The sequence below is a fragment of the Diceros bicornis genome, chromosome 40 (assembly GCF_020826845.1).
Source record: "Diceros bicornis minor isolate mBicDic1 chromosome 40, mDicBic1.mat.cur, whole genome shotgun sequence".
NCBI lineage: Eukaryota > Metazoa > Chordata > Mammalia > Perissodactyla > Rhinocerotidae > Diceros > Diceros bicornis.
The window spans coordinates 18,003,659-18,018,576 of record NC_080779.1 but is presented as its reverse complement, the minus strand read 5'-3'; the positions used below and the strand labels follow the sequence as shown (position 1 = coordinate 18,018,576).

The window sequence follows — 14,918 nt, the reverse complement described above, 5'->3', positions numbered from 1 at the left end:
CTCAAAAGTCAAAGAGAATGAAAAATAAAATTCTAGAAGATGTAATGGTTGAAATGTTTTCAAATTTGATATAAAACATCCTCCACATTTTCAAGGAGTTCAATGAACACCAAACAGATAAATTAAAAACAAAACAAAACCCACACCTAGGCAATCAGAGTAAAATTGCTTAAAACCAAAGATAAGGAAAAAATTGTAAGATTAAGTCAGAGAAAAGTTAATGTCATGCATGGGAAAAATTAGAAGAATGATAGCTGAATTCTCATCAGACACAAGGCAAGACAGAAGACAATGGGATGATATCAATCTAAAATTCTATATTCAGTGAAACTGTCATTTAAAGATAAAGATGAAATTAAAAATTTTAAGATAAGTAAAAACTGAGAGATTTATTGCCATAGACATTTGCTACAAAAAAACATTCCCCCAAATTTCTTTAGTCTCAGAGGATATAAACTCTAATCTACAATTTTATACAAAATCTCTTTTAAAAAATAAAGAGGGTGAGGGAACATTTTTGTTTTTCATATTATGAAGCCAGCATACCCTAATGCCAAAAGCTAACAAGGTCATAAGAAACAAAATAAAATTAAAGACCAATATCCCTTATGAACATAGATGCAATAATCCTTAAAATGTTTACAAATAGAATCATTGATGTATGAAAAGGACAAGCATCAAGACCAAGTGAGATTTATCCCAAGAATGCAAGATTGATTTAACATTCAAAAATAATGTAATTCATCACGTTAATAGAATAAAGGTGAAAAAGTATATGATCAATGTGCAGAAAAAGCAATTGATTCAGAAAAAGCATTTGATAAAATTAAAAAATATTCAAGATAGAAACTCAAAATAAACCAGTAATAAAAGGGAACTTCTTCAATCTGATAGAGGACAGCTATGAAAAACCTGCAGTTAACACCAAAATATGGAACACTTTCCCCTAAGACTGAGAAGAGCAAGGATGCCTCATTTCAACACTTCATTTCAACATTGAGCCACAGGTCTTAGCCAATGCAATAAGGCAAGAAAAATACCTTAAAAAAGAAGTAAAACTTTTCATTCTCAGATGACATGATTGAGTCTCAGGAAACCTACAAATAAACTACTTGAAATATTTAAGTGTATTTAGTGAGCTTGTGTATACAAGTCAATGTACAAAAATTACTTGTGTGTGTGCTAAATATGGAATATATACGTAGAGCATAAATGTAGAAAATTAAAATTTAAAATATACCATTTGCAATAGCTTTAAAGACATTTAAAAAAACCACCTTGGGATAAATTTAATGAAATATATTCAAGAAGTCTATTACTGAAAATTACAAAACACTACTGGAGGGAATTAAATAAATGGGGAGATATACTATGTTCGTGGATTCTTAAAACATCAATTCTCTCCAAATTGATATATAAATTTAATTCAACCACAATCAAAATCCTAGCTGCCCCCTTATTTTCTCCTTGAAATTCACAAGCTAATTCTAAACTATGTATGAAAATACACAGTTCTCAGAATAGGCAAAACAATTTTGAAAAGGAATAAAGAATCTGGAGGACTCACATCATCTGATATAAGATTTGCTACAACAATCAAGACAGAATTAGCAAAACAGTAGACAAGTACATAAATGGAATAGAATAGAGAGCCCAGAAACAGACCCCTACTTACATGGTCAATTATTCTTGATAAAGAAGCCAAAATATTTAAATGGATAAAGGACAATCTTTTAAACAAATTATACTTGAACACCCGGATAACTATATTAAAAAAATGAACCTCAACCCCCTACCTCATACTATACTCAGAAATTAATTTGAGATAGAACATAGACCTAAATGAAAAAGTAAAAATCATATTGCTTCTAGAAGAAAGCATAGGAGAATATCTTTGCAAACTTGGATTAAGCAAAGATTTAGTAAACAAGGCCCAAGGATACTAATAAAATATTTTAAGTTGAAAAATTTAATTTCATCAAACTTAAAAACTTGAGGTTCTCAAAAGATACTGTTAAGAAAATGAATAGACAGGCCACAGACTGGGAAAAATCCTAGTGCCTGTATTCAGAATGTATAACAACTCTTACGATTCAATATTAAAAACAACAACAGCAGCACACAGTTTAAATATGGGCAGAAAACTTAAACAGACACTTCACAAAAGAAGACATATGGGGCCAGCCCGGTAGTGTAGTGGTTAAGCTTGCACAGTCTGCTTCAGTGGCCCAGGGTTTGCAGGTTTGGATCCCAGGTGTGGACCTATGCACCACTTATCAAGCCATGCTGTGGCAGGCGTCCCACATAAAATAGAGGAAGATGGGCACGGACGTTAGCTCAGGGCCAATCTTCCTCTGCAAAAAGAGGGGGATTGGCAACAGATGTTAGCTCCGGGCTAATCTTTCTCACACACATAAAAAAAGAAGACATATGAATAACCAATAAGCACTTGAAAGGGTCCCCAACACCATTAAATACCATTTCAGGGAAAGGAAAATTAATGCACAATGAGATATTACTACACACTCACTAGAATGGCTAAAATTAAAAAGGCTGACACCACCAAACGCTGGTGAAGATGTGGAACAATGGAACTCTCATACATTGCTAGTGGAGGTGTAAAATGGCACAACCACTTTTGGATAACTGTTTATTGGCAGTTCCTTAGACAGTTAAATAAATGTCTACCATACCATCCATTAATCCCACTAAGTATTTACCAAAAGAAATGGAAACATACATCCAAAAATGATCCTGACAATCTTATTCATAATAATACCAATCCATGACATCCTAATTGTCCATCAACAGGAGAATAAACAATCTTTTCAGCACAAACTTTTTTAATACAAAAGAAAGTTAAAAGTCTTAAGTCTTCAGTTAAGTTTCCTACCCACAGGTGAGTGTAAATAAGACATTGTATCTTAATACCTATGGAATGATGCAGCTGAGGTCACCTGGAGATAACAAGGCCAATTCCTGGAGACTGATATAGCAGAGGCCTAGAGAGATCAGCATTTGGGAGGGAGAAGGGGTTGGGAGAGGTCAGCAGAAATACTACTCAGAATAAAAAAGAAGGAATGCACTACTGAACATCTCATAAACATCATGCTGAGCAGAAGGAGTCAGTCTATCTGCTTCTATTCCTCTGGAGCTCTGGAGCAGGCAAACTGAGCTGTAGTGCCAAAGTCAGAACCTTGAGGCCCAAAGGGAAAGATTGATGGAAAAGGGGCTGAGGGAAATTTCTTGGGTGATGAAGTGTGCATTGCGCAGTCTCCTATTTGATTTGTCAAAACTCATTGAACTGTACCATTAAGATTTTTGCACTTCAATGTCTGTAAAATAGATCTCAATTTTTTAAAGAGAAAAAGAAATGGAAAAAGCAATATGGGGAGAACCAACATGTGATCGCCAACATATTTTTTTTTTTTTGTCCAGTGAGGATATCAAAAAAAGTACTGTCTACCACCATTATTTTACATAAACGGTAACTTTCAGCACCTAAAAAGTAGGAAGAACATAATAATAAAATTTTAATGAAAAATTATTTTTCATTATGAAAAACTCAATACATTTTATTTTCCTTACTTTGCCATAGAAATGTCAACTCTTTTCCTAGGAAAATTCCTTGCTTGGGCTTATGGGAATCAGGATTGTATGGTTCTTAGGCCAGCAAAGACTGGAAAGGATCCTCCAGATAAAGTCAAGTATTGTCACTGGATGAAACAGTTGCAGGAAGACTTTAGCATGAGAACAGGGGGACTGGGCATGGCTGAAGTGAAAAGGGACTCAAAAAATGGAAGGTCCAGGGAGACCACCAATCTGAGGTCAAGTGGACTCAGAAAGCTCTCCAGAAATCACCAGATACCATTGTCTCTTCTCAAAAATCATAGTCAAAGCCCACTTCTGGGAGAACAGATGTTCTTTTCCCTTTCTCCCACTAAGCACAACTAAAAACCCTGGACATTACATGGAAAACAAACATAAGAAGACTCTGAAAGGTGAAGAGAAGAAGACAGACTGTCTAGGGATGCTGGAACATGAGGAATGACACAGTGGTGAATTCTCTGGGTCTTCTTTTTACCTCATATATCCCACACTTAGAGCTAAAGAATCTGGCAACTCAGGAACATCAACAGATGCGGAAAAAAATCCCAACACAACTTGCTCTCTCTCCCAAAGGGCAAGGAAAGGGGCAGCCTAGCAAGACAGAAAACTTTTAGACAAGAACTGCTCTACTCCAGCCAAACTCTACAGAAAAACTGTGACCCCAGCACCCACACCTCTCAAGGCTGAGTGGGAGCTTAGTCTTCCACCCTCACCTGGCTGTAATGAGGTAACCCCACGGTGTCAATGGAGACCACATGAGGAGCCTGGATTTCCACCTCTGCCTGGCAGTAGCAAAGCACTCCTTCCTCTTCCAGATGGGGTGCTGTAGAGGAGACCTAGTGAGAGTCAGGACTTAACGATCACATGGTGGTAGCAGAGACACTGCCAGTATCAATGGAAACCACACGGGAGCAGCAATGAGGCTCTCCTATCCATCCCCACCAGGGAGGTATCAGTGGAGGCCTAGTTGGTAACTGGAACTTCAGCCCCACCCAGCAGTAACAAGGACTCCCCCTTGGATATCAGCAGAAGCTGAATGGAGAACACGAACACAGACTTCTATCTCTACAGGGCAGTAATGAGGTGGTGTGGTCCTCTTCCTTGTCAGAGGAATCCAGCTAAAACAGGTTTAAATAAGATCCAAAGTCTCAGTATAATGTCCAAAATGTGCAGGTTTCAATCAGAAGTCAAACTGAATGAAAAAGATAGTCAATAGACGCCCACACTGAGAGGACAGAAATGCTAGAATTATCTGACAAAGATCTTAAAGCAGCCACCATAAAAAGGCTTCAACAAGCAATTAAGACCATGCTTGAAACAAATGAAAAAAAGAGAAAATCTCAGCAAAGAAACAGAAAATGTAAAAAAGAACTAAATGGAAATTTTAGAACTGGAAAATATAACCAAAATAAAAACTCAGTGAATAGTCTCAACAGCAGAATAGAGAAGGCAGAGGAAAGAATTAGTGAGCTGGAAAACAGGACAATAGAAATTACTGAATCTGAACAATGGAGAGAAAATAGACTGAAAAAAATAATAAACAGAGGCTTGGGGACCCTGTGTGACTATAACAAAAGATCTAACTTGAGTGTCATCAGAGTTCTGGAAGGACAAGAGAAAGAGGGCAGGGCTGAAAAGCACTTGATGAAATAACTGGAAACTCCCTCATTTTGGCCACAAGACATAAACCATCAAATTCCAAAAGATGAGCAAACTTCAACCAGGATAAATCCAAAGAAATCCACAACACAGCGCATCATAGCTAAACTTTCGAAAACTAAAGATTAAAAAAAAAAAATCTTGGGGGCCGGCCAGGTGGCGCAAGTGGTTAAGTGCGCGTGCTCTGCTGCAGCAGCCCAGGGTTTGCCAGTTTGGATCCCGGGTGCGCACCGATGCACTGCTTGTTAAGCCATGCTGTGGCGGCGTCCCATATAAAGTGGAGGAAGATGGGCACGGATGTTAGCCCAGGGCCAGTCTTCCTCAGCAAAAAAGAGGAGGATTGGCATCAGATGTTAGCTCAGGGCTGGTCTTCCTCACAAAAAAAATAAAAATAAAAATAAAAATAAATCTTGAAAGCAGAGAGAGAGAAATGGCACTTCAGTTGTAAGGGAAAAAATAATTTGAATGACAGCAGATTTTCATTAGAAACCGTAGAGGCCAGAAATGCTTTCCGGTGCTGAAAGAAAAGAACCGTCAACCCAGAATCCTATATCCAGCAAAACACTGTCCCTATTTTCAGATGACATGTTTGTCTATGTAGAAAATTCCAAAGAATTTACAAGAAGTCCTAGAATTACTAGGTAAGATCAACAAGGTTGTACGATATAAGATCAACATATAAAAATCAATTGTATTTCCATATTCTAGCAACATACATGTAGACACTTGAAATCAAATATGCAATACCATTTACAATAGCTCAATAAAAAGAAATAATTAGATGTAAATCTAACAAAATATGTACAGTACTTATATACTGATGAAAGAAATAAAAGGAGATCTATATAAATGGAGAGGCATACCATAGTCATAGATTGAAAGATTCAGCATAGTATTGAATGTCATTTCTCCAAAAATTGATAGACAGGTTTAGCATAATTCCTATCAAAATCCCAGCAAGATTTTTTTGTAGACATAGACAAGATTATTCTAATATTTACATGGAAAGGCAAAGAAATAGAATAGCTAAAATAATTTTGAAAAAGAATAAAGTGGGAGGAATCAACCAGATTTCAAGATTTATGTAACTACAGTGATCAACACTGACCATGTGATACTGGCAGAGGGACAGATACATAGATCCATGGATCAAAATGAAGAATGCAGAAACAGAAGCACACAAATACACTCAACTGATTTTATACACAGGTGTTAAAGCAATTCAGTGGAGGAAAGATAACCTTTCAACAAACAGGTGCTTGCCCATTTGGACATCCACAGGCAAAAAAATGAATCTCAATCTAAGTCTCCTACCTTAGGCAGAAATTAACCCAAAATGGATCACGGACTTAAATGTAAAATGTAGTATACTTCTACTTTTTAGAACTTTTAGAAAAAACCTATAGGATAAAATCTTCAGGACGTAGGGATAGGTGAAAAGTTCTGAGATTTAACACCAAAAGTACAATCCATAAAAGGAAAAATTGATAAACTAGGCTTCATCAAAATTAAGAACTTTCAAATTTCAGGTTAGGTTTTAAAAAAGGGATTTTATATAAGCACGACAGAAGATTCTTTCTTTTTATTCTTTTTAGTTGGAGCATAATGTGCACGGCAGAGACGCAAATAATAAGTATATATCAGCTTGCTGAATTATCACAAAATGAACATACTCATGTAACCATCACCCAGATTAAGACAGAGAACACTTGTATCCCAAAAGACCCTGCAAAAAGTCACACACTTGAGCTGGATATTTTTCTTACATTGTCTCAGCAGTAGTCAGTTGAGTTACAGAATTATGCCTGGTGGTTCGAGGCCACAGTCTGTGATGCAAATGACCAGCTGACTAGGGAAGGAGCAGACAGAGGAATCTTGGTTTCCTACAGACCTAGGGTTTCTCACAAGTGAGTCCTGTCCCTTCTCTATGCTTTAAAACGGGGCCACCTCTACGTGCTGTCTTTGTATGATTACTAAGCACGAAGTGCTCTGGGTCCCCCAGAGGAGGGAAGAAGTGGAGCAGGCCACAGCAATATCTAGTCTCTAAAATCAAAGAAAAAGGGTAACTTAGCATCAGAAAAAAAGAAAAGCAATTACTACCACATTTTATTTTATAAAAAATATTGATTTCTAGCTAGAATATTAATTTCTACCAAAATGGATACGGTTGGGATCATTTCTGTTTCAAGTTCAGTAATTCACTTAGATTTTATTATTATAGAATCATAATAAAATTCACCTTGCCCTTAACTGCGACTGGGGTCTGCGCTGTCTGTTTGCACACAGCTGAATTCCATCTCCTGAAATGTCTTTTTTGTGTCGCACGGTTACTCTCAGGAACAAGTTTCACCAGTGGGAAGTTCTCACTGTGCATCCCGGAGTCAGGGGATGAACCTCTGGTGGAGGATGCCCCAGTTACCCAGCACGTCGAGCATCTCCCTAAGGAGCCCAGGATAATGCAGCTGTCAGAACTCAGAGGCTGGAGCTCAGCAAACAAGGTCCTCTCTCCCGTATTGTTATAAGAAGTTATCCTTGAATGAAGGAAATAGAATGATCCTGGTGCCTTCCCCAGATACACAAAGCCACACTGTGGGGCAAAGCATGAGGGTTGACCAGGTGGCTGCCACTCGGAAACCAGGATTGCAGGGGTGGTGACCTTAGGGTCTTTTTTACTGACCAAACTGAAGAAACCAAATCCCACTCCTATTTTCTTAACCTCAGTTGAATGGCCTGCATTTACAGGTTCAACAATGTATTTTATGCCACTGAGGAGCTGGGCCAGGGGAAACGGGAGGGGGAGGGAAAAGAGATTTCCTTCTTTCCCAGCTGCACTCTGATATCTGTCAGTGCTGTTATTTTTCCTGTCTCTCACTGAGGGTCTCTGGCTCTGGGAAGAGAAGGTAGACCAGGATACACATGTATTCTGTTGGTCCCTACTGTCGCCTGGAAGTGAATCAGGCGTCCTGTAGAAGTGAAAGGAGGTTAAAACCAGTTCTGGGAATGCTTTCAAATCAAAGAACATTTTAAAATTTGACTCAGTTGCATTCCCTGTATGACCACTCCATTGGATGTGATTTCAATAACACTCCTGGCTTCTTGGCCATGGCCACCAAAAAGGAGATGTCCCTCCCCTCCCGGATGGAATGGGTGCCTGTGGTTACACCCCACACCAGCTCCTCCACTCAGCCTGGAGGACACAACCAAGAGTTCTCACAGCCTCATCACTTGCTTGTAGCCAAGTCAGATGGGCCTGACTGGGTGGGTGTGATGGGGGTGGGAGAACCAAAGATCTCTTCTCAAATTCCTTACAAAGAAAAGCAAGAGTTTGTGGGTAGCAGGTGAGGCCAAGATTGGGAAACTCTACCTCCCTTTCCCAATCCGAGAATGTTTTCAACAGCCTGTGCCTAAAACCTCAGTTCATATTGCATTTGATTCCCATATCTGAAATCCTTAAGCTGCCTTGATCCAGGTGGTTTGGGAAAAGGGAAATGGAAGGAGAAATCCGAGTGTCCACTAGAAAGAAACAGCATGGAAAACAGCCACACTGTATTTGCAGGAAGTGAAGGGCACGTGTACCGTTTCTAAGCCTCACAGGTAGGGGTGTGGGGGACATCTTCTTGAAGCTGAGATTTGAGGAGAAGAAGAGCTAATAGCCCAACACCATCTTTTCAGCTTAGAACTGTCCCCTAAGTTTTTCTCCTGTTTTATTTCTTCCACCCCAAGTCTTTTACCACAAGGCAATGACTACATTTATATTCTACGCTTAGTTCAAAATAGTAAATGAGGGTGACCCGTGTTCTAAATTCGAAGGAGCCAAGTAGCGTCCTGGCTTTTGGGGTCTGGTGTCTGCCACACTTGTGAACACTGTTATTCCAAGCCACATTTCCTAAGAATAAATCAACGTGTCAGCGGGTATGCCTACTCAATACTACTTGAATGACCCATCAGTCAATGGGCTTCAATGTTTTTCCACCTCAATGATTTAACTATTTGATTGACTAACCTGAAACGAAAACCCAAACCTTAGTGGTTGTTTTAGACTTGAGCAGATGCAACCTAACAGCCAAGGTCAATTGCCGTCAACAGACTTCGCATGGCCTCCTGGCTGCAGTTGGGTCCCTGAGCAGTGCTCACTCAGGGGAAAAGGGACGGTTCCTTGCAGTGGGGCAGAGCGAGGCTACGAGGTGCCGGGTCTCCTCCTGTGTCCACTTGCTGGCAAAGGTGCAAAACAGGACTTGGGCTTGTGCTGGTGAATCTGGCCTTCATCCTAGCACATCAGTGGACACACCAAAATAAACAGGGTTTTAGAGGCACGGGAGAATGACTCAAAGGGGATGAGGCCCCAGTCATCTGTTGCTCCAAGAGAAACAGTGCACTTCGCAAGGAATTGACAGGTCATGACTCAAACAGGAATTAAGGCAATGTTTGGGTGAAGGGGTACCAGCTATGGGTGTAACGTGATCAAATATTTCACGATCAGTATTTATTTTCTCTCTTCTTGAATGTTTTTGGTTTTTAACACTGTTACTCTTACAGGCACGCTCCCATGGCCTTTGGAAGGTGGGGAGGTGTGGCCTTCCTCACTTCTGCGCTGGGTTATGCAGCCCTCCCTCACCTCCCTGCAGGTCGTTTATAACCTGCATTCTCATGTGGTTCCACGACACAGGTTGAGCGCAGGAAAGAGAACCTGATTCAACATTTTGCTAAGTATTATTTTCACCACACTGAATAGGGTCTTTTTTGATCTGCAACCCACAGCTGGGCTGTGGTTCTCTCAACACACACAGACTTTAAAGCTTCCTCTTGTGTTGATTTCTCAGTGTGAGCTGACCACACGTCCACATGCATTTGCTGCTTCTCCGAATGTCGCCGAGAGCCACTGTTCCAATGCTGGTGGGCACTGACAGAGCAGGACAGCTGTGCCCGGGGGGTTCAGGAAGCAAACGCTCTGATGAGAAAAATGAGGCTATTCTATCTAAAACTTAAGTTTACTCTAAGGGCTGGTGTAAAATAGAGCAGAGGACTCAGGCCAAATATTTATTTGAGTTAAAATATACCATTTAAGGAGATGAACTTTTTGTTTTGTTTTATTTTGCCTTTTTTTTTTTTTTAAAGCAAAATGAAGTTGGTTTTAATGGAGATACATGATTGTTAACTTGTTAGGTTATTTTGAAAGGCTTTCCTCCTTAAAATGAGCCTGAGCTGAGTGTTACTCTCTAATGCTGATAATTATCTGAAGCAAAATAAATACAAATGTCTGGGTTAACGAAGACTGAAACAGGATAATGCCTGGACACTAAATTTTCCAAGAACAAAGCACACAGTTGTTCTACACAGACCCCTGCCATGGTACTTAATGGAAAGGGCACAGAAACCTTTTACTTAGAGGCCTTGTGTTGATGGAGCCCCGGGGGCACGGTCATGGGACTGCCTTTGAGCCAAGGCCCCACTTTGAGGGCATAAAGGTGAAGCCAGCCCCCTCCATAATTCAGGCCCCAGAACACGAGAACAGCGGTGAGCTGGAGTCCAGAAGCCTCACCTTCACCACTCACTAAATCAGCAGCAAGTCACCCGCCGATTCCCAATCCGTAAAGTGGATTAACAGCTATTCACACTTAAAGAGTGCTTGTGGGGATCACACAGCATAATGAAGGTAGACCAGCTCTGTCAACACTGAAGTTCCAAACAACAGAAAAGAGTCAGTTACCACAGCCATGAAGGGCTGTGGGGCATTGGCTTGAAGTTAAAAAGAAAACAAACGCCAATCCAACCCCCTCTCTTGTGGGCCTCAGCTGGCCACTGGGCACTTGTGTCGCTTTCGGAGTATGTGGATGGATTTTAGCTACTCTGGGACATCAGGCAGGCCTCTGGGAACCGGCTGACCTCGGCTCCTGTGGTGCTCTGTAGTGCTCCGCGTAGACAAGCAGGCTACATATGGATGATGCCTCGTGCTCAATCCACCTCCATGTGAGATCAGGAGTTCTGGCTTCTATGCTCAGCTAGAATCTTGGGCAGTCATTTAACTTCTCTGTTTCTTAATTCTACTTATTTGTTGAATGGGGATTATATCAGTCTTACTTACCTGGAAGATCTTTATGAGAATGAAATGAGATTTTTTTTTCTTTTAGTATAAATATATGCATTGCCAATTATCATTAGATTGGAATTTCAGTATAACTCCTGGGTGTTCGGAAAAGTTTTACTACTTAGAATCAGGCCAGGCTGATTGCTATTCTCTGATGCTGACTTTTTTTTTTTTTTTTTTTTTTTTGTGAGGAAGATCAGCCCTGAGCTAACATCCATGCTAATCATCCTCTTTTTGCTGAGGAATACCGGCTCTGAGCTAACATCTATTGCCAATCTTCCTCCTTTTTTTTCCCCAAAGCCCCAGTAGATAGTTGTATGTCATAGTTGCACATCCTTCTAGTTGCTGTATGTGGGATGCGGCCTCAGCATGGCCGGAGAAGCAGTGCGTCGGTGCGGGCCCAGGATCCGAACCCGGGCCGCCAACAGCGGAGCGCGCGCACTTAACCGCTAAGCCATGGGGCCGGCCCCTGACTTTTTTTTTTAAATAAACTTTTTATTTTGGAATACTTTAAATTTACAGAAAAGTTCCAAAGATAGTACAGAGAGTTCCTGTATGCCCTTCACCTAGGTTCTCCTAATGTCAACATCTTATGTAACTATGGTCCATTGTAAAAACTAAGCCAATATTAGTACATTTATATTAACAAACTACAGACCCTATTCAGATTTCACCAATTTTCCTACTAATGTCCTTTTTCTCTTCCAGGACTCAATCCAGGATCTCACACAGTCTTCATGTCTCCTGAGTTTCCTCTGGTCTGTGTTGGTCTCTGAGTCTGTCTTTCATAAGTTGACAGTTTGAGGAGTACTGGTGAGGTGTTGTGTAGACCATCCCTCAATCTGGTTCTGTCTGATACTTTTCCTCATGATTGGACTGGGGTTATGCTTTTGGGGGAGAGTGAAGTGCTCTTCTTATCACATAATATCAGAGGTACATGTGATCAACATGACTTATTACTGGTGATATTATCCTTAATCACTTGGTTAAGGTGGGATCTGCCAGGATTCTCCACTGTAAAATAACAGTTTTCCCTTTCAATGCTCTATTCTTTCTTTAAAATAAAAGAAAATCACTGGGCCGGCCCCGTGGCTTAGCGGTTAAGTGCGCGCGCTCTGCTGCTGGTGGCCCGGGTTTAGATCCCGGGCGCGCACCGACGCACCACTTGTCCAGCCATGCTGAGGCCGCGTCCCACATACAGCAACTAGAAGGATGTGCAACTATGACATATGACTATCTACTGGGGCTTTGGGGGAAAAATAAATAAATAAATAAAATTATAAAAAAAAAAAGAAAATCACTAAGTCCAACCCATACTCAAGGGAAAGGGAATTAAGTTTTACTTCCTGAAGGGTGTGTATCTACATATAGTAGCTGGAATTCTTCTGTAAGCAAGACTTGTCTCTTTTACCCCATTTATTTATCTGTTTAATACTTTGGGTTATAATGCAACACTACGTTATTTATTTTGTTGCTTAGATTGTTCCAGCTTTGGCCACTGGGAGCTCTTTCGGTTAGCTCCTTCCAGTGTCCCCCTGACATACCCCCACAACTGTGGGGTTTTGTTGTTTATTTTTGTTTTAAGTGCTTTCTTACTTTCTGGCACTGGAAGACGCTCCATGCTCATCTTATATATTCATTGCCCTAGCCCTAGAATCAGCCATTTCTCCAGAGACCCTGGTTCCCTTTACTGGAGAATCATATTAGAAACCAAGAGCTGGGCACTGGGTGTGCTTGTTTTTACTAGCTGATGCTGATCTTTATCCAAATAAAATAAACAAAAATGTTCAGAGTCAGAGAGAGATGGGTTTTTACTCACTGTGTTACTTTGGGCAAGTTCTTTTGCCATGCTGGGTCTCAGTTTCCTCATCTATGTGCAAGGATAATGAAGACCACTCAAAGGGCTGATGTGGGGTTAAGTGTATAGCAGTAAAGGAACTTTCTGTTTCTGATACTAGAGGGCTAGATTTTTTTTAACCAACCTTCCTGCTGAAAACAACCAAAATTCTTAGAGAATATATTGGAAACATCTTCAAAGCACTAATAATGTGACAAAACAATAATGCCAAAAATTACAGGAGAATTGGGAACCAAAATAAATAAACAAGTAAGAAAATTGCATTTGCCCTGAAGGCATTTGCCATTTCCAAAAAATCTGAATTTTCACTTTGACGGCCTCATGGTGGCTGGGGTGGAGATAGGAAGGGATGATAGTCAAAACCCGGGCCAGCACTAGGCAAGAAATTTAATAGGAGACCCTTGCTACAATAAGCTGGATGCCAAAGACCTATAAACCTCAGGGAGGGTAAAGAAATTACTGTCCTTATTTGAACTCTCTGAGTCTTCCAGAAAACCTCAAGCCTTGAATTTGGTTAAAGTGGATCTCAAACAGAGTACCTTCAGACGCCTTGCAGGAGGGGCCTTCAATTTGGCCTTCTTGTAAGTCTTACAAATCATTTTTCAACAACAATGACCAGCACACATTAAAAGATAACTAGATACATAGCAGAAGCAACAGACAAAAAGAAATAGACCTGTAAAAACTTAAGATATTGGAATTATTGACTATAGACTATAAAACTATGCTCCAATGCATAAAGAAATAAAAGACAATATTGAATATATCTTTGGGGAATAGGAAACTAAAAACTGAGATGGGTGGTATAAAAAAGAAAACAAAAAAGAATTTTAAAAATAAAAATCCAAACTGAGATTAAAAATTTATGGGATGAGTTAACCAGCACATTAGATGCACCTAAAGAAAGAATCAGTAAACTTGTGAAGAGTTATCGTGTGAAAGCATCTAGATCAGTTTCAGTAATATCAATCATCACAGTTCCCTTTTCAGTCCTTCACAAGCACACTCCTATTTAGCACCTCCAACTGGCCAAGGGTCCCAGACATTTTAGTGAAGAGACTGCCAATAATATCTCTAAGGCCTTGAGACCCCTGCAAAGAGGTGTGGTAGAAGTGGGAAAGGAAGCATTTGTGTCAGCTCCCCCACTCTCTCCCTTTTGGGAACTCCAGGAAAGCCCAGAGAAGGGGCGAGTGCTCCCGGCTGGCAGCTCAGAGACCTGCAAAAGGGCTTGAGATGTCCCACAGGACTGAGCATCCCAGATCTAGCCCCATAGATAAAGCTTGTTCCAAAGTGGCTGGCTGCTCCCTGCTATCTCCCAGGCTGCTATGAGGACCCAGTAAATGAAAAGTGTGGAAAGCACGTTGCACTATAAGAATACAAAAGTACTTCAATGTTTTACGTGAAAGTTGGTTTCTTTTACTCAACATTCTTCTGAGGTATTAGAATTATATATTATTGAAATACCTGGTCACATGGATTTAAAGTATTCCCTCAGGTAGTCTTTTTTTTTTTTTTTTTAATTAAAAAGTATTCTCCTTTCCTCTCCCCAAAGGGGACATTTTCTTCATGGAAGGTAGTCTCCAAAGATGGCTGCCATCGGTTCTCTCCTTCCCTGTATGTAGATGTTACTCCTCACAGTGAGCGGTGAAGTCTCCTCTCCAGCCTGAATCTAGGCTGGACTTGCGACTTCCTCTGGCCAAGAAAATG

At 40.3% G+C, this 14,918-nt stretch overlaps 1 protein-coding gene across 7 annotated transcripts in view; it reads right to left on the bottom strand.

Moving 5' to 3' along the window:
- Positions 1-14,918, bottom strand: part of ACOXL (acyl-CoA oxidase like) — a 371,667-nt gene that overhangs the window by 13,552 nt on the left and 343,197 nt on the right. Inside the window, exon 19 of one of the 7 annotated variants that reach the window (XM_058534587.1) lies at positions 8,945-9,535. The exons of 5 other annotated variants lie outside the window; for them this stretch is intronic. In XM_058534587.1, the coding sequence (XP_058390570.1) occupies positions 9,446-9,535 (90 nt within the window). In that variant the 3' untranslated portion in view covers positions 8,945-9,445. Of the gene's footprint in view, positions 1-8,944; positions 9,536-14,918 lie in introns of those variants that run through there. One more of the 7 variants, XM_058534591.1, reaches the window with a different exon arrangement.